Raw genomic sequence first — 19,478 nt, 5'->3', positions numbered from 1 at the left:
ATCCCCATCCGCAATGGCACCGCGCTCGAGCCTTTAGCAGTGGGTAGATGTGAGATGTTTACGATTCGCGTCTCGTAGGGTAAGGGATCCGAGCGCTCTCGTCTAACCATCCGTCATCACCCATGCCCTCGAACATCGCAAGCAGCTATTAAAACCCGAAACTCACCCTCACCCCACAGAAGCCGCGGGTCGGCCAAATGTGCTCATATTTCACGCCGATTTGCAACGAATCGCCCGGCACCTTCCTGCCGGTGGGATGCTATAAAATCACCTCCCACAGACTCCCGGACGGTGCAGAAGTTTGGCGAGCGAGGTGTTTTTGTAGCTGTTGCTCTGTGGTGTGGAGACGAACAGGAACGCTTCTTGAGCGGTTGTAGGGGTGTGTTATTAATTTGCTCGAGGCAGCTCCCAACTAATGACCGGTGCTGTGATTTCGCACCGGTGCTGTTCCTTCGTGACGCGAGCGCCCTCTAGTGGCGAGACACACGATGTAAGGGGGGGGGGGGAGTAGATACGCAACGGAAAGGGGGGTTGCCCCATGTAGGGTTGCGTTCGTCCCGGGGCCAAATTCTAATTTTATAACAATTGCTCCGGGTTTTTTTTTGTTGCTTACAGCCGGTGGGGAGATTTTTGTTGGATGTTTGCTTTTTGATTAAGGAACGAAGAAGAAGAAGAAGAAGAAGAAGATGAAGAAGAAAAAAAGATACGCCCGTCAGCCTCCACGTGCCGGGGCAGAACATCGTATGTGTTGAGCATCCATCAACACCAACGGCGAATGAACGAAGGGGCATGCAAAACGGTCATGTTGGCTCGCGGCTCGAAGCCGTTGGATCAGATTTCACCACGGCGAACGAAGCGTCAGGAGTGTGGGAGGGTGGTTGTGGAGCTACACCCGAACCCCACCGGCACTTACCTCATTCGCTTTGATGGCATTATCCTGCTCCCATTTGCTCGCAATCAGCAGCGTTTCTGCCGTCTTCTGCTGTACCGTTTTCGACTCGTCCAGCAACGTCAGCTCGTAGAACTCCTGGATGTCTGCAGAAAGAGGAAGAGACGCGAATTAAATGGCGCCAGTCTCGGAGGGCGTGAAGAGTCGTGGCGTTGGGCAACCCCCCCCCCCCCCTCCCTTCCACCCCCCCCCACCAATCCCACCTACCCACACAGACAGATCGGCGTCCATGGCCGGGAGTGGTGCTAGTTTGCGAAGGCTCATCCCACCCTGGGAATGTCATAAAATTCTAGACCAAAAATTCTAATCATGCTCTTGGACGCCACTTTGTCATCCAGGCTACGGTTGGGGGTTAGCCGGTGGCAGGGGTGTCAAATCTAGGACACCGCAGCCGGTATGGGCTGGGAAAACGGCAAAAACTGACAGCATGGACACCGAAATCGATCGGAAACCGCCGAACGACTGACGACGTTTCCGAGAGCGCGTCTTCTTCGCGGAACACCATCCCACCCCTTTCAGGCCGTCGGAAAAGCATGGTAATGTTGCTCCTTTCTTCTCGATTTTTTTTCTCTCTCCCCATTTTCCGTTACGTCTTATTCCATTCCGCTTTCGAGAGTGAAGAATCATCGAGAAGCTGGGAAGCCACCGCTGGAAAAAAAAAACAGCCGAGATTTTCTCTTTCGAAAAAGACGCCCCACCAGCGATAAGGCACAATGCGGTGGTGCGGTGGAGGAGGGTAGGGGCGCGATCGGAGGATCGGAGCTCACATTCCGGGCTATTTTTAATGACGCAAACGAAACCACCGGCGTGGGGAATCTGGATGAAACTGCGGCAAACCGACAGCGGCTGCCCAATTTCCGCCCTTTACGCCATTTTCGCGAGCCCATTTCGATCCATCGGAGAAGGAGCGTGGAGAGGAGGAGGAGGTATGGAGCTATGCTTGTGTTGGACAACTACTCCTGCTGGTCCTTGCTATCCCCGCGTACGCTGCCATTCGTTATATCGAGCGGTTTTGCAACCAGCAGTGGACGGTGGGCGATGGTCGCGCTTGCATAAGCTTCATCTTGCTAATTGTGTGCTATAAATAGCCCCCCCTTTTTGCCCCCCCCCCCCTCCCCGCCCAACTCCTCATCCCACACCACCCTTTTCTACCCACTTCCGAGTGGTGGCAAGCCGCTTTCGCCTGGCGAAGCAGAAATCGCCATTATAGCGGCATGTTTTCGTCAGTCGCATCCGAAACCACACGCTCCGGCTGCTCCAAAACCTTGCGGTGCGTTGACGTCGCCGCCCGAAAGGTAGGCAGCCCCCGAAACACGTACCGAGCAGGGCCTGGAAGAGGCGCGATTTGAATATCCGGATGACCCGCTCGATGGCACTGCGTAGGGCGCGGTCCTGCGGGGTCGACAGGCGGGAATGGTAGTCCTCCAGCAGCTCGAGCGCCCGGTGTGCTTCTGTGGATGAAAATTCGAAAGAAAAACGAATGAGCAAGAGCGAGATAAAGTGCACCACCGATATCGGCAGGTTTGTGGCGCAACAACAACTTCGACGAACTGAACCACCAAATACAGCAACAAAATGGGAAAAACAACTCTCAATTAACACGCAAATCGTGCATCGGAGCCAACCTGTCATAACTCATATTCGCTCAATGTCGGGCGGTATGCTTTTCGGGTTCTATTTTGGTGCCCGGGGACCAGCGCACGGTTCTAGCCAAGGCCGGTCGGTTTGGTGCGAGCTGCGGTTCGTAACTTTATCGGAGTTTTTTTTTCAGTTCAGGTTCTTTTCTTGTTCGCTCCCAGCAAGTGGCACGTACGTTCACGAGCCCTGCGTGCCGTGGAAGTGGGACCTCGCGTTTTTATGGGGCTTTCCTTAATGGTGGTCATGTTCTAGGCTTACCTAAGCAGCTCGTCTAACTGACGTACCGCTTGGTATCGACAATATTTGCTATAAAAGAAGCAGCATGTTGGAGTTGAGAACGTGAGCCTTGGAGTCGAAGAAAGTGCCCCCTGAGGAAATGGACCCTGAGGTGAAGCACAGCGCAAGAGAAATCAACTAACTCAGACGTCATTCAGTAACGTCGGCTAAAACGGTTTGTGGCGCTATGATTACTCGCAGATACGGTCATTTCATTTACGTAAAATAAATTGCGAATGCAAATCAGGTAGCGAAAGTGAGAGAAAGACATACAGGAAAAGCAGAGAATGCGAGAGCTGTTTTAGCTATTTTAGCTGCACTAGCTCGAGTGAGAGAGAATAGAGACACGAAAAAAGCTATTTTTAAACGGCAGCCAAGTTTAAGGTTCGGTACACCACCAGGCCTTGCTCAACGCTCGGTTGTCTGATAGCGGTGATGTGTATTAGGTACCACTCTGACAAGGGGTTCTCACCACCCACGCTAAAGGTGGAACACTGAGGTGGCAGAGCCGGTAGTAGTGCAGCGGTTTTTCCTACTTCTCCTTCTTTTTTTTGCTACCTCAAGCAAGGTTCGATCCTTCCAACCCGAAAAGCAACACGTAGCGTGACAAAATAGGACAACCCCAGCAATCCTGCGGTGTACGAGAGAGTTTTCGGCGGCCAGCGTAACGTACGCGATTAGTCGTAAAATAACGCCCCCACAAAAAGAGGGTCGGGGGAGGCGATTATCGATCGACCCTGTACAAACAGGATATCCGCTCGTTGCTGTGGCCGGCAAGAGTTTTACGATGACGGCGTAGGAACGCGGCGGAACATCTGGAATACACAAATCCGACTAAACGCCTACCGGCAGCTTGCTTTAGTGAGCCACTAGGGGGCGCTGGTTTGCGTGTGCAGCACAAGCACACGGTGTATTAACTCGTCGACAGGGCTGATCTATGTGGATGGTGTTTTGATACCACACACGACCTTATAAAACCCCCTCCTAAAGGTGCGTCATTTCGGTTTGGTTTATTTATTTTTTTGTGGGAAAGAAATTACTCCGAGACAGGAAACCCCTATTCTCTCCTTCGCGCTTCTGGCACCATGTGTTTGGATGGCCACAGGCAAGGCCACCACCTCACACCAACGTGCTAAGTGAATGTTGCTGTAACTCCCCAACAACAGCTCGACATCGCGTTACATTGCAAATCGATAGCATCAATGTTTCGCTAGGAAATTAACCTTGTCGGAAGCGTGGTCTAGTTTACTGACGGACTTAAAATTAGAACCTCCCGCGTCATGGACGTACCCTACCTCAGAATAGCAGCCCGAGGATAGTCGCGCTCGATGTGATAGAACGCGTCGAAGCGCTCGTAGTGCCGTATGCGTCCCGTGGGAAGGAACGGACAGATTGAACGGATGCAGAACTTTCATCGCCAGTACATGCTCACCTCCACATGCGTCAGGTTGCAGGCTCGGTCCCTCCTGCGCCCTATAAAGCAAGGTTAGGAAATGGGCTGCGAGCCGGTGAAACGTGACAACTTTTCAGCTTCCCAACCGGTGAAGTACAATCGAAGCGTACCCGCTACGGTATCGGGTGGAAGGATCAACACCGACGCAGATGGTTGCGCGTTGATTGCATCCCCCGAGTGGTTCCTGCGATGTGTGTGCGAATTCTGCCACTGTCAGCGTTGATGCTCAGTACCGGATATCGGATGGACATTGAAGGCCGGCGTACCGTTCGAAGGTGCATTCGTTTGATATCCTTCCCAGCCCATCGAGCAGCACGCTATGGAGGATCGGGGTTTGGCGTCCTGCAAGTGCTCGTTTGATGGCAACGAACAATGGGCTCACAAGAGGACGAGAACCTCGTTGAGCAAGTACCTCGTTCACGGTAGCCGGTTTACGCCGTTTCCGGTGATGGCTGCCAACTGAGGCGAACCACCAGGGGGGGGATTGTTCCTCTCGTTTTCGCTTGCTTTCGTCTATTTAAAGTCCACTTCTACATGACCCAGCGAGCGATGAAGCGAGATGCAACGCTAACGTCACACTTGTTGGGCTGACTCGCATGCGGACGTTTCGAATCCAGCGTACCTCGGTGACTCCCTAGACCCACCGTGACGCCCTGCAGGCTCGAAGCTGCAGAACTATCTCTCGTTCGTACAAACAAACATTCAAAAGAAGAAAAAAAGCAAGACATTCCTGCAATGATATGCGCACTTGTCGTAGCACCTCAGCCGGGCCTGAGACCAGGTCCTCGGCTGGTACCGGTGCCAGACACCGCGGAATGTGTTTCGTAATGGCTGTGCGAATCAAGAGGTGTGTATGTGTTCAAAAATAGAGCACACAAACCCCCACGGACGCTACTGTGACCTTCTCCTCCACGTCCGGTGAATAGCTGCAGCGACGCGATAAGCCACCTACCAGACAGCTACTAGAAGTTTGCCGTACAAGCCGTTTGGCAGCACCGGAACACGCCATTGCGCTTATCTGTTTCGTTGCGGTTTGTCGTCTCGATGCTCCGAGCAAGCACGCACTTCGAGTTAGCCGAAAAACAGGTGCACAACCCTTCGGGAAAGCCTTGGCGAAAAGGGTGACGTTCGGTGTCAACACCAGGGTCGAACGACCAATGGACGCCATTGTTCCTTTAATCGCAGCACCACGCGTTATCACCGAAGCAGCAGTAGCAACACCTCGTGTGGGTGGCGCTGATTTAATAACCTCTCCCGTCAAAAATTCTTTCCGGGGCCGTGCACCGACTTTCCGTATTCGGATAGGTGCGCTTCTTTTGGGGGTTGTTGGGTCGAAACAAACGCCGGTGTGAGCGAACGCATCGATACGTCCAGTGGTGCCCCTAAATGGAACGCCTTCCTGAGCTCCAGGATGTGGCTTCCAGCATATGCTGTTTGGCTGGGGTGTGGGTTCGTTGAAGCCTTTCCGACGCTGGCTTTCGACGGGGCAGAGTAAGGGTGGACCATGGGAATTAGGTCACGCGAGCAGGAAGGTGTTGAGCGGAAATGAGGCACCGAGGCACCGAGGCACCTCCACTGCCACCAGCAGTTCGCAGGAGTTCACCGCAAGCCCGTGTTTGCAAAGTTGACCACACTGATGGACACATTAGTGGTGTGCCCGAGTGGGAGGGATAGGTCGTTTAGAGCTGTGAGTGTGTGAGTGTGTGTGTGTGTGCCGAGGATAAGGGAGGGAGGAATGTGCTTGTGTTTGTGTGCCCAGTGAGGAATCAGCCGGAAGATGTCGCTGATGTCGGTGGATGTCGCTCCCTGCAAGCTTGTTGCAATCCATGTACACTTGCTCACATAAATCCTCACCTGTGCCGAGAACCAGGCACAGTGGTAGCCTCTGCCTGCAGCAGAACAGAGACAGTGCTGCTCTACACACCCGCAAACCACCCATGCCAGCTCGTATTCAGCAACAACAACAAAAAAAAAGAAAAACGAGCCCTTTTCCTTTCCCGTACACCGCTTAGCGCGGGCAAGCACCGCACGAGCGCTGATGGCAGCAATTATATAACAGGAGCAGTCTGGCTTAACTAACACTTCACAAGCGACATGCTGTGACTACCGGTGTGGCGCGTACATGTGTACACACCGCAGCCTTACACGTAGACCTGCAGCGCGACCAGATTTTCCGTGAGCAAACGGGATTGAGCCGCTCCACACCGACGTCGGTGCCTCGTTTTGCGCTCTTTTTGTGTTTTATTGTTGTTGTTTTCTTTATCGTTCTTCTGTCCCTTTCTGCCCTTAGAACCGGACACCACGTTGGTTGGAAAATCCACCCACCCAGCAATCGCAAACTACAGCAGCGAGCGCAAAAGCTACACCAAAACCACGAAAGCCCACCTCCTGCTCCAAAACCAAGCAGGAAGCTCCCGGAATAACCAGGGAGTGTGGTTGCGACCGGTTTGCGGTTGCGGTTCGGGGATGCTGCATAATTAAATTGCTGATCTATTCCCAATGTGTACCACCTCTGGTTTCGCTTCCGAAACCGGGGCCCCGGTTTCTACCGGCGAAGGCGATCGGAGAAGAGGGCACACTTGATTTGATTTCCATATCAGATGTAATCTAATTTCCGGCTCGCCAGACCGCCCGCGGATTCGGAACAATAAGCTCCAGGATGTGAGCTAACCAAAAGGAGCAGGTATCTTGGTCGCGTGTCGAAAACACAGGATGAAAGCAAACAGAAAATACACGATAATGGCGGACAACAACTGCTCAGGTGGAGCACTAGAACTAGAGCTCACCAGGACGAGCTGGTGGATTACATACCTTGCTTTTTCACTGGCATTGTGATGTGGTTGATGGTTCCGATCGAGGTGGCCCCAAGGGGGGGCTGGTCTGATCCTGCAAAGGACCTGCCTACACTCGGTCGGTGGTCAGGTCTCGGTTCTCGTAACGGACTTCACCTCCACGCGGGTGCACTGGTCGCTTGAACGCGTCTGCCTTTCCTCCGTAGTACCTTTAAGTCTTTTCTGCTGCCACACACACACACGCGAACACGGTACACATACACACAATGCACTCACATCCGCTGGCAAAAGGGAGTTCGCTTTGTTCGATTCGTCACTCGTGCAGTTGCCTCTGAGAACACGGAGGTGGTTGTTTTTGTTTGGTTCACTGACCACTCGGTCGTTTCACTGCGCCCCCTAGCGTCTGCTAGCAGCTGCACTGAAACCACGCACCCTGAAATGAAGTCGTACAACCCCCCGGAGCCCCCCAAGAAGTTGGAACGATTAGTGTGGATCTTTGGGAGCCAGGATTCGCGAGGCCAGGATGCTCCAGAACGAAAGCAACACCAGTTGAACCTGTCCACCAGCCAGACTGCGTGTTCGAGCCGTCACTGCACCGCTCGGTCTTGTGAGGTAGCGAGAAATCACAGGGCTTCCGATTTCGAGCCGTGGGCTCGTCAGGATGCACGCGTGGGGCCAAGAACGGGCTCCAGAGGGTGCTCACTCTCACCGGCACGTGGCTCTCCCGGGGGCCCATCGGTTGGGCATCCGCTCTCAGCCACTACTATCTACCAAAGTCGGCTAGTCCGCCAGCTACCAGCTCACTCTCTCTATCTCTCTCTGTCTCTCTCGCTTGGTACGGCAAGGTGTACATCACATGTCAGACGGAACCGGAACAGGGAAGGAGCGAAAGGTGTGGGAAGGTGGGAGCCCATGGCCGGTCGCCAACATATCGAACCTCGTTAGGTCCTATCGCTGGACCTAATTGATATCGTTTGCTTCCAGAATTAGGGTGGCTGAGGTGGCGACTTACCGGGGTTCCTCGAATTAGCTCGAGGACAGCTGCTTTTAGCTCGACCTCGCTGGAATTGGAAATGTTTTCTGCTTTTGCTGCCCGGATTCTGCCGCTAGAACGAGCGAGAACGTCGTAGAACCGCGAGATCACTCCGCCAGTGACTACCATGACGTCCCAAGTCGGGAACCGCGCGTTCTCGCGTGAGCCGAATGTTGAAATGTTTCCAACAAAGTAATTCCCCAGAATCGCAAGCTCAGCTCGATTTGTGGAGCAGCGTATCTCAAACATACTTTTAATGATCTCCATCAAGGGTGCGCTTGTGCTTCCGAGAATTAAGGGCCATACCAGCGCACCATTGTGCTTTTTGTGGACGTACCCCAGATTTGCCGCGTACAGCGGTTGCTTGGCAAACGGATCTTATTTTGTGGCTCGAAGTTATCGATTGGAAAAATCATTTCTGCTTCGCTCTACCAAAAACCACCGTCTTTCGCCCGCCTGATGGACGTGGGAAGGCTTCGCGAGGGTTTTCGCGAGGGTCTCCACCCGCTGATACTCGCGGGCGTTTCGCAGAAATAAAAGAACTTCTAACAACAGACATCGTGAGAAGCACTGGCCGCTTCAGGTCGCTGCGTCTCGACACAAAACGGCGCGAACGTCTGCACATGGTTGCGAGCCGAAAAATTTCGAACGTGTCAGCAAGAAACCACCGGCCGGTCGCAAACCAACCGTACTCCGGGAATGGCAACTTCTGCTGACGTACTGACGCGACTGCTTGACGTTCGCAGTGCCCTGGTGGCAGGTGCGATTCGCATTGAATTTTAATTTTAATAATTCATCTATCGCGCGCCGGTCTTGAGCGGGGATTTACGGTGGCCCTGGGGTGGACTTGTATTTCTGAGTTGGATAGGAAGCTCACGAACGAACAGCGGTTCTTCAAGATGCCGCAGCTCATCCGCTGCACGCAACTGCGCCAATCTTCAGGGACCTCGCCACGGTAGAAAGCCGCAAGGGGTCTCGCAAAAATGGTGCCGTTTTGGTGGTGCGAAAAAAATATCTAACCCTGCGGACCACGTGGAGAGCGGAACAGCTGAAGCCTCGGAGGGGTGAGATGGACACCTCACACACCAGCAGAAGGGCACTAAAAATACTTCCCATACGACACCGAATATAAATATAAACACATATCTATATTCGCTCGTTTCGCCAGCGGCTGCAGACGTTTCGGTGAGTGGGAGCAGGGGGGGAGAGGGTGAAATCGATTGGAGTGTTTTGTCCTTTTCCACCTTCCCTCCCCGCTTTCCTCTGACTTTTCCACACTCAAGCTGCCAGCGGGATTATGGGGCAAAAGAAAACAGACTCATTCGGGTTTGCTCAGCCCGGCGAACTCAAACACGCACTAAACCGTTTAGGGTCGAGCGAACGCGCGGGGGGGGATATGGCGTTTAAGTGCACTGGCGGAGGGCGGGGAGGGGGTGTGGGGCATCTTTAGAACACAGGAAAAACGGTGGGGGTTTGAGAGCGGGTTTTGTTAATGCCAGCATAAATCGATTTTAAACGGATTTCCTCCCGCTGCGCCGATTCGCTGCAGGAACAGGGGCCGCGGGGGAGGGGGGAGGGGGGAGATTCCCTCCCCCTTTCCACCACCCCTTTGCCGTGGGATATTTGATAGCCGATTAGAGTTGGTAGAGGTGCGCCTGTCCTCCACCGGACCGGAGGAGTTCTCAGAGGTCGTCGCGTCGGGTTAATGTTTCACAATCGTTCACAGCAACCGCATGATGTATGGACGTATATTTTTTTTTTTGCTAAGGGCGGTGGGGGACCGGGGGCAATTTGTTGGCACACATGCACACACTCACGCACACACGCACACGCACGTACCACGCAGCAGCGAAACAACACCGACACGCAACCGAGCCCGGGGAAGACTTACCGCGCGAATGTCGGAGCGTTGGTTCGGTTGCTAAGATCCAACTAAATAATAACGCCTCTCCGCGAGTACGGTCCTCCCACCAAGGGCGAGCACAGGGGGAAGAGGGAGTGGGGGAGGGGGAGGGGGGGTGGAATCCTTACGAGCGTCAGCGTGTGCGCCACGCTCGCCCATCAAGGATACGGGGCCGCGGTGGGTCGTGGGGGAGCGCACGAACCGCGAGAGCGAACTGGACGAGGGACAAAACCCTACAGGGGGGGAGGGGGGTGGGGTGCTGTGGGAGAGGGTGCCCAGGGACAACCGAAGGGACGACCCAAATCCGAGGAAAGAGTTGGAAACAGGAGCGCGTGAGCGAGAGAGAGAGAGAGAAAGAGAGTGTGTGCGAGAGAGAGAAAGAGAGAGCGAGATAGAACGTGTAGCGGAGAGAAAGAGAGAATGGTGGTTATTTTTCCTAGTAGGCCTATGGTTCCGGCCCGGTCGTTGGGGGAGGATGTAGGGTGAAAAAAAAAGAAAAAAGGAAAATTGAACCTTCCGTTTGATAGCTGCCACTGGTGCTGGTGGTTGTGCCCAAGTTGCAGGGCGTTGGTGGTGGTTGGCTCGCACATGGTGTGCTCGTCGAAGGCACAATTGGAACTGCATTGCGGAACGCCCCGTCGGAAAGGGATAGCGTGGAGGAGTTGGGGTATGGTTGGGCTGCAGGTGCGACAGGGAAAGGGCACACACAACCGCGCGCACCCCCACACACACACACACACACACACACACACAAACGCACATGTACAGACGCACGCGCGCTCGTTTCGACACACACACGCGTTACAGCTGATAGCATACATTCAGGCGCTACGTTCAGTTCGATCGCTAGTCAATCATCGATTGTTCTTCGGTTTGTGGCCCAATGAGCTCGACCGATCGAAGGGAGAGAGGGTGTGTGTGTGTGTGAGAGAGATAGAGAGAGGGGCAGAACACCCGAGAGTGAGAGAGAGCGAGAGAGAGAGAGAGAATGAGAGAGGAAAATAATTAAATAAAAACGCCACTTCACCGCACACGCACTGGGGGAGGTTATTTTTTTTGCGGAAGCCGGGAACGAATTCAAAGCGCGCTTGGATTGCCGTTTTTTGTTGCCCCTTCCCCCCCCCCCCCCCTTTTCGAAAGGGCCGTTGCGCGTATGTGCCCTCAGGAGATAGTGGCTAAAGGCGCATTACAACACGCGTAGGCTCTGTTCGCCCTTTTTGCTGCACACCAAAAATTTCTGCCTTTTCGAAAACTCACCCACAAACACACACACACGCTAAAGGCTGCTTCAATTTTCGGAGCTCGTTTGATTGCCGTGCGGTTGAGTTTTAAGGGGGGCCCCCCCGAAAATGGCGGGCATCCTTTTTCGCCCGCGTGGGCGTATGTGTGTGCGTACGTCTGTGTGCGTGTGTTTTTTTGGTTGTTGATAGAAGTTTTTTCGCCCTTTCGCAGGGTCTGAGCTGTTTGTTTGAACAGAAACAAAGGGCTCGTTTTGTTCGGCTCGATTGACACGTTCGGGACCCGTTGGAACACCGTTTCGAGTGGTTCGCGTTACGCCGGTAACGGTTCTGTTCACTTCATCCACGCGGGCCATGGTTACCTGAGATGGGGGAGTTGAGCTCCCACAGCACGTTACGGGTGTTTTTCGTTCCATCTGACCTCCGGATGTCCTGACAGAGGACCGGAAGTGTTTTGGGAAACGAACAGCGTTACGATGTTGGCCAGCTTCAACCGCGGGAAGTAACGCTAACGGTGTGCAGGACGATGCGAGGATCTTCACGAAAATGGTGTCCAGGACGACAAACCACGAGGTTGGTGGTACAGTTTGCGCGTTTCACAACACCCTACTACATCCGGTGCAACTACGCACAGCTCACACAAACACACGCACACATTCACACGCACGGGAGGGGGGTTTTTTGGCGGAGCTGAACAAAACAAACCACCCCTCCAACCGGAATTGCACGGGTCATGTACCTCTTTGGTGCCTGCTGTCTGCAACAGATCCCGTAGACCCTGACCTGAAGGATGGCAGGTGCGACGGTACGGCGGGTGGCCAGGAGGAGCTGCCAGTAACTCGACGACGACAACGACGACGACGACGACGACGACCTCAAACACCGCCGAGATCACGAGACCACGCTGCTCGTCGCTGCGGTTCAAGTGCTCGAGTCCTGTCGAAGAAGCAGGTGGAACGTTCACAAACCCTCCTGTGCGGTCGTTTTTCGGCGCTACCAGCACGCACTTGGGTGTGAGAGCGAGACCACACGGGTAAGGGGCAAGAGCGAGAGAGCGAAAGAGAGAGAGAGAGAGAGAGAGAGAGAGAGAGAGAGAGAGACGACGTGTGTGAACCACTCACACCGACGCAATGGCGCTGATTTTCCCTTTTTTTTTGGTTATTTCACCCCAAGCGGTCCTTCGCGAGAACGAACAGGACGAAACGCGTGCGAGAGAGAGAGAGAGGGTGAGAGAAAGAGAAAGAGAGAGAGAGAGGGAAATGAATGTGAAAATCACGAGGTAAACGGCTGGTGTGTGTGTGTGTGTGTTGCTAATGGCCTTTTTTTCTCTTTCTGCCCCGCTCACGCTCCCGCGCATTTTCTCATTTTCCCGGCCGATGCTCTCGATTCCGTAGGGTTTCGTTTGCGGTGTTGCATAAATAGACTCTCAGTTTCAATCGAACGCAGCCTAAAGGGCACATTATGCCAGCTTTGCGCAGCGTAAGCTGTCCGGTGGAGGTGAAGGGAAGCCACAAAGGGTCCGGCGAGAAAATGCTGCTCGGAAAAGCCTCCGTTCAGGTCCGTTTTGCCGGGCAGCTGCTTGTTTTTTTCCCTCTCTCTCTCTCTCTCTCTCCTAGCGATGCAATTTTCCACCCCGAAACGCCGAACGTCAGTCATTTTTGGCGCATTTCATAATCGCTTTTCTTTTTTGGGCCAACCGCTCCGCTCCTGGCTCTCAGTTTTCCATGTACTATTTTCAATTAGTTTTCTCTCTCGCACGCACACCCTCGCACACACACACACACACACATGCGTTCGCACGCTTTCCGCTCTCGCTTCGCCGGTTCGTTTCTCTGTTTGCGTCACGAGCCGTAGCTAGGGCGATGTTATAATATCGCACTGTTCAGTTTTCTTTTCTCTCTCCTCTGCGCCCTTCGAGGCCGGTGTTACACCCTACGGCGAGAAAAAAAAACAGGGAGGACAAAAAAAGGATTCACCGCGCGAGCGAGACGGCACGAGGGAGCTTCAGCGTGTCACGGTTTTTTTTCTCTTCTTTCCGTTACCGTTACTGAGCAACTTTGTCGGGTATCCTTCCGGAGCACGTGTGCGGGCATGCATGGCTTCCATCGGAGAGGAAGCCTGACCGAGACATTCGCCTTCCTTCGGGAAGGACACGCGCTTTCCGTTCGGAAGGATATTTTTAAACAGCACGCAATGAGCAGTTGTGCGCGAATTGTTAAACTCAACCACCCGGTTGAGTAATGCTAACTGGGAGGTGGAAATGGGAAATGGAAAGGAAAAGGATGCGGGCAGTCGAAGGGCTTTTATTAGGTCACTCACTTCCTTTTGCTCGTGGCTCAGAGATTCGTTCCTCTCGCAGGGCTGCTCTCCAGCCGTCACCAACACTAAATCACGACCAGGCCGAAAGGACGGCACCAATGTCAAGGGTTTGGCGAAACCTTAGGTGCAAGCGAGTAGAGGGCTTTTCCGGGAGTTTTTCGCTCACCCTACGGACTGCAGCGTCCATGCTGACCGCGGCATTGTGTCGCTGAGCTAAGGGATGGTGGGAAACTGAAAAACCCGGAGCCCGTAGGGTGGCTTCGACGGTGCCGGAACTGAGAATGTGCGATAGGGCGACACATTGCGCATAAGCGAATAACCCCCGAATCGGCGTGCAGGATGCCGAATTGCATTAACGGTTCACGAAACACCAGCCTGGTGGGTTTTTTGATATCGTTAGCACGTCGGGCTTTCGGATGATGGTTTCGGAAATGCGGATGGAAAACATTAAATAGCAGGAATTATGGTCTGACTGAGGTGTGTAAAATTCAAACAATGTTCATGTAAGCTACTTGCATACAACACAAACCTAAAACGATTATGTTTTCTTTTATTATGGGGCAACTATGGGGTATTTTAATATGAATAAAGAGGGAAAACAAATAAAAATAAATAGAAGATAAATAAAACGGAAATCATGAGAAAACACCAAATAATGAATCGTTTTTACATAAAATTGCGTGCGAGTCAAGTAAAAGATTTTTTACATTCATTTGTATGTTGGTTACAAGCATAAAAGAAGAAATATGGTAAGCTTAATATTCAACATATCATGATAATTGTCTTATTAAGAATAGATTAATACTAAGAGGAAAATTATATTTTAAAATCATGTAATTGTTGACCTATAGTAATCAATTGCGTGCAAGCGTACTTGTAAGCGTTACATGCAACTTTCATGGTAATATGTTTTGGTTTATGCTCGTTGATTGAGATACTTCATCACACTGTTGGAAATATCTATGAAAATGGCGTGATTTTTCCATTTTAGATTTATTGTAACTGTTCTTAAAAATCTCTTATTCCGTAAACGAAGGTTTATTTCAAAGCTGACTGTACTTTTCATGGTTTTCTGTATCGTAATTTATGAACAAATTTATTTTGTACAATTATGTCCAGAAGAAAACGCACAGTGATTCAGTGACGCAAATATTATGACATTTAACGATTTCGGCTGTTGTAAATCTGTTGCATTAACGAATACTCGGTTAGATATTAATTTGAATCTTCATAATTATTTTAATTATATGAAACTAAACCGGCCGCTCGTTGTGGAAAGATAAATTCAAGCCGAAATATTGCAGCTTTAACCGAGGTAGCTACGAACTGTCACGTTGGTACGTAAACTCATACAACTCCTCCCGGCTACGGCGGTAGCTATTTTCCACGAATCTGAGTGCCCACTACATTAACCTTTTCCCACAGAAGCCTCTGCGTCACCTGCAAGTAAAGCAACTACCCTCCACATTGTTCGGTAAGCAAACATTCCACGAGAGTCGTCGCAACGCTATCATAACTTAAACAGCCGTTGCACCGGGAACATTCAATTCGGCCATTCCGTCCATCTACGAGCGCAGCTACTATTTAAGAACCAGCGCAATCTCACCGCAATCTCTAGTCGCTGTTCCGAGTGTACTCGCAAGATGATATCCGCCCGCGCCCTGCATTATGTCTTCAAGATCGGAAACCGTGCGAAGAACATCCACTTCTTCCGGGAGATATTGGGCATGAAGGTGAGTGGCTCGAGGTTAGGTGTACGTTAGTTTCCAGACACATAATCGGTTCCCTTTTTTCCATTGTCGTAGGTCCTGCGTCACGAGGAATTCACACAAGGCTGTGATGCCGCCTGCAACGGGTAAGAGCCTTTACCGAGAGTTTCACGCAACGAATCGATTGACATTTCTTTATTAAATTTCATCAGACCCTATGACAACCGCTGGAGCAAAACAATGATCGGTTACGGTCCGGAAGCTTCCCACTTCGTGATCGAGCTGACGTACAACTACGGCGTGAAGGAGTACGCGCTCGGCAATGACTTCGCTGGCATCACGATCCGATCTACGGAGATTGTCGAGCGAGCACGAACCCACGGTTATCCGGTCGAGGAGGGCGCATCCGGTCAGCACGCGACTCTCGTGTCCCCGGACGGGTACCGGGTGTTCGTTCTCCCTGAATCGGTCCAACCCGGTGCCGATCCAGTACAGCGCGTTGGCCTACACGTAACTGATCTCGAGCGATCGCGCCGTTACTGGGCGGATACGCTCACAATGGCTCCGGTTGCGGGTGCATCGACGGATGCCCTGCAGCTTTCGTACGACCAGGGAAAGTTCGTGTTGGAGTTGCGCCAACTTGCAGCCGGTAAAGCGTTGGATCGGGCCAAGGCATACGGTCGGATTGCGTTTGCTGTCCCGCACGCGGAACAACCGCGAATTGACGAGCTTGTCCGGGCGGCCGGTGGAACCGTATTGACACCGCTCATCTCGCTCGATACCCCAGGGAAGGCGACAGTTCGCGTGATCATTCTGGCCGATCCGGATGGTCACGAGATTTGCTTCGTCGATGAGGAAGGCTTCTCGGAGCTGTCTGCTCTCGACCCGGAAAGCAACGCTGCCTTGGATAAGTACATCGCGAAGGATCCATTCCAGGAAAAGTGATCCAGCGTGATGCCTCTGGTGCCTTCTTAACCTTACTAAATGCTCTGCTAGCTTAAAAATCACATAATTGGTTTGTTACGCCCCTTAGAAAGAGGCAAAATGGTTGCGGGATACTGTATCATTAGAGTGGGAAATAAACGAATTGTTAACGATTACTATAGCCTGTGTTTGTCTGCGTTGGGGAGGGAAAAACGCCAGTGCGTTGGGGAGGGAAAAAGCGTTCGGTACTCTCCCTCACCTCTGTAATTAAGCTGCGTCGGGGAATGTGCGGCTATTATCATTTCCACCGCGACATTAGCCGCCATTAGGTGGCTCGCGGAGAAGGTCAGCCGCCGATCGAACTGGTGCATGTGCATCGGCTTGCGTGCATCGCGGCAGACGGCGTGCATTTTTAGCTGCGCTAGTTCTACTTTCCGCTCGATCTCGGCCTTTTTTGTCGCACGCTCGATCGATTAGGCCACTGTCTGATCGGTGGTGCATCCGTGCGGTTGCTGCTTCGGTTCTTTCGCGTAAGATTACCTAACCTGTGTGTGGGGCGGAAGGTTTGAGTGCAACTGGATTCGCATTTCGAACCATTTTGTGAGTTGAAAGCGTTTGTCTGACGGACTGTATTTTCCGACGTAATAGATTGCACGTTGTTCCTGCGTGGTGAACCTGATCGAAAAACTTCTCATAAGTGCCCCAGCAAACACTCAACGACACGTGTCGCCCTCGATCAACCCTTCTTCTGTACGATCAACCGATTTCATTCGTCACTTCCTTCAGAACTCTTCCCGCCATGCCGTGTCGCACGTGTGGCAAAGGTTCGTTCCTGCTGGTGACACCAATCTTGAGCTTGACTCTCGCTCACTTGGGACTTTTTTCTCTCTCATTCTCTCTCTCTCAGACTGTCCATGTTTGCGCATGATGAGCAAGCGCAGTTGCGGCTGCAGGCCATGCGATTCCGGCTGCACTTGCACTTGCAACACTAGTTCAAGCAACCGGCCACAAGGGGGCGCCACTGGACGGGATGTGATAGAAGGCGAGCAGAAAGGTTCGTGCTGCTGCTCAGCCGTTGCCACCGGTTCGGCCGATTCCGATGGTTCGACGGGCACGACCGGATGTGGCGATTCTTGCTCTTGCTAGCCTGAAAAAGGAACAAATAAACCCACCGAGCATCGGTTCGCTTTTCTACCGGTTTGGGCGTTGTCGGGCTTCAGCAAACAGAGGAAAGAAACACCACGAAAGAAATACAAAAAATGGATAGCCTGCACCCTTTTTGGTATTGCTCGCTCCGAAGGGCTGAGTAATCCAACCGCGCGGCTTATCATAGTGTAAACAAACACCCTTCATTGTTAGCCGAGCCCGCACGGATTGTTAAATAAGGCACCACCTTATCAACGGGGCGAGTTTCTTCCTCTTTCACGCTGACAGTTCAATCGCGTTTTGGTGACGGAAACCGATTGGAGAGGATCGTAGATATGGAACCCGGCTGATATCGGAGCACGCTTCGATGTGAAGCAGACCCGCGTTGGGTTCGAAACTCCATCACTTCACACCCTAATGACAATCGTTGCGTGACGTTTGCCAGTGAAGTGGTGAGTGCGTTCGTTCTTCCTAGAAAGAAAGAAAGAAAGCCAGCAGATCAACCCAAAGCCATCTGGTTGCAGTTGATCGCTAGCGAGCGTAGAGCGTGGTAAGAGCGCATGCTCGAACTCCTCGGATGTTAAGACGCTTGCGCGATGCGCATCAAATACATCGGGTTTGCGTGCGCCCTGGTGGGCATCTATCTGTTCCTGAAGCTCATCGTGTACGAACGATGCATGAAGGCAAGCATCAACAGTTACAGCGTACTGGCTGACTTCAACCGCGAACGATCGGCGAAGGATACCGGGCGAATTCTGTACGTGCTGCTGTACACCAGCTTCTTCGAGCAAAGTCAGTGGGGTTTGATGGCGGAAACACTCGGGCCGGACTACTTCCGTATGAAGTACTGTCCAGAGACGAAATGTGTGCTGACGAGCTACCACAATCTGCTGCCGTCTGTGGCTGACTATGACGCACTTGTGTTCCACGTGGCGTCATCCTGGGATCGGCCTTTACCGGACGTTCGAAGACCTCAGCAGGTGTACGTAGCTGCCGTGATGGAATCGCCGGCTCACACGAAGCACAAGCTCGAACTGGAGGCGAACTACTTCAACTGGACGATGACGTATCGGCTCGATTCGGACGTGCTGTTTAACTACAAGAACATCGTCGAGCTGGAGAGTGGTGAGGTGATCGCACCGGCATTCCGTCCAGCCTGGCGGAATGGGTTCGATAACTACACCAACGCGACATTGGAGGCCATCGTCTCCCAGAAGCGCCGAATGGCCGCCCAGTTTGTGTCACACTGTGGGGCTTTATCGGAACGAGATCGATTGGTGCAGAAGATGCAGTCCGCCCGTTTGGAAGTAGACGTTTACGGTTCCTGTGGGCCTCTGACGTACGTCCTTAGTGTCCTATAGCTGTAGGTTAGCTGTCAATCAACACTAACGCACCGTTCTGTTGCAGATGCCCTCGGGGCAAACCTGAGTGTGATCAGATGCTGGACACGGTGTACTGGTTCTACCTATCGTTCGAGAACTCGCTGTGTGTCGATTACGTTACCGAGAAGCTGTACAACGCGCTTGAGCATGACATTGTGCCTGTTGTGTACGGTGGAGCTGATTACAACCGCTTCATGCCACCTGGCTCGTACATCGACGTACAGGACTATGAAACAGTGGATGCACTGGTGGAGCATCTGCGATATCTCGTCGACAACCCGTCGGAGTACGTGCGGTACTTCTGGTGGAAGGAGCATTACGCGCTTGAGGATACAAGCTCATTTTGCGACCTGTGCGTGAAGCTGCATAGCGTGGGCGCACAGGAAAAGGTGCAGTACTACCGGGACGTCAAGACCTGGTGGTACGCCGATGCATGCACCGCAAAGCCAAAGATTGCATTCTGACATAAATCAATCAACCGCAGTGAGCGCAAAGCGTATGTGATCCAAACACGCTTAAATGAGGTGTGTTGTACCCAACGTACTTATTGCAACTATGTGTAAGGACTCTGTGTATACATTAAGCTGATCATCTACTATTCTTACCCCATGATAAACGCGAGGAAATACTTTTCCAAAGCAGGAGACGTATGTTTTAGAGTTAAAAAGCGAGCGCCGCATTCAGTGAGACAAGAGATTAGCCCAGTGGTATGTGAA

At 52.4% G+C, this 19,478-nt stretch overlaps 3 protein-coding genes across 3 annotated transcripts in view; 2 read left to right on the top strand and 1 right to left on the bottom strand.

The window, feature by feature from the left end:
- Positions 1-7,296, bottom strand: part of LOC128728816 (disks large 1 tumor suppressor protein) — a 36,069-nt gene extending 28,773 nt beyond the window's left edge. Inside the window, exons 1-3 of the mRNA XM_053822463.1 lie at positions 7,128-7,296; positions 2,269-2,400; positions 914-1,035 (exon numbers count right to left, since the gene is read on the bottom strand). Coding sequence (XP_053678438.1) covers positions 914-1,035; positions 2,269-2,400; positions 7,128-7,146 — 273 coding nt within the window. The 5' untranslated portion in view covers positions 7,147-7,296. The remainder of the gene's footprint in view (positions 1-913; positions 1,036-2,268; positions 2,401-7,127) is intronic.
- A 7,824-nt stretch (positions 7,297-15,120) lies between these two features.
- LOC128728496 (glyoxalase domain-containing protein 4) lies at positions 15,121-16,379 on the top strand. The gene is made up of 3 exons (XM_053822121.1): positions 15,121-15,334; positions 15,407-15,456; positions 15,523-16,379. Exons 1-3 carry the CDS (start codon positions 15,245-15,247, stop codon positions 16,253-16,255), a joined length of 873 nt encoding a protein of 290 aa, XP_053678096.1. The 5' UTR covers positions 15,121-15,244; the 3' UTR covers positions 16,256-16,379.
- A 1,597-nt stretch (positions 16,380-17,976) lies between these two features.
- On the top strand, positions 17,977-19,444 carry LOC128728469 (alpha-(1,3)-fucosyltransferase C). Its single transcript, XM_053822095.1, has 2 exons — positions 17,977-18,719; positions 18,788-19,444. Exons 1-2 carry the CDS (start codon positions 17,977-17,979, stop codon positions 19,224-19,226), a joined length of 1,182 nt encoding a protein of 393 aa, XP_053678070.1. The 3' UTR covers positions 19,227-19,444.
- Positions 19,445-19,478: the final 34 nt, after the last annotated feature.

The sequence above is a fragment of the Anopheles nili genome, chromosome X, assembly GCF_943737925.1.
Source record: "Anopheles nili chromosome X, idAnoNiliSN_F5_01, whole genome shotgun sequence".
Classification (NCBI taxonomy): Eukaryota; Metazoa; Arthropoda; class Insecta; order Diptera; family Culicidae; genus Anopheles; species Anopheles nili.
This window is presented reverse-complemented; position numbering and strand designations above follow the sequence as displayed.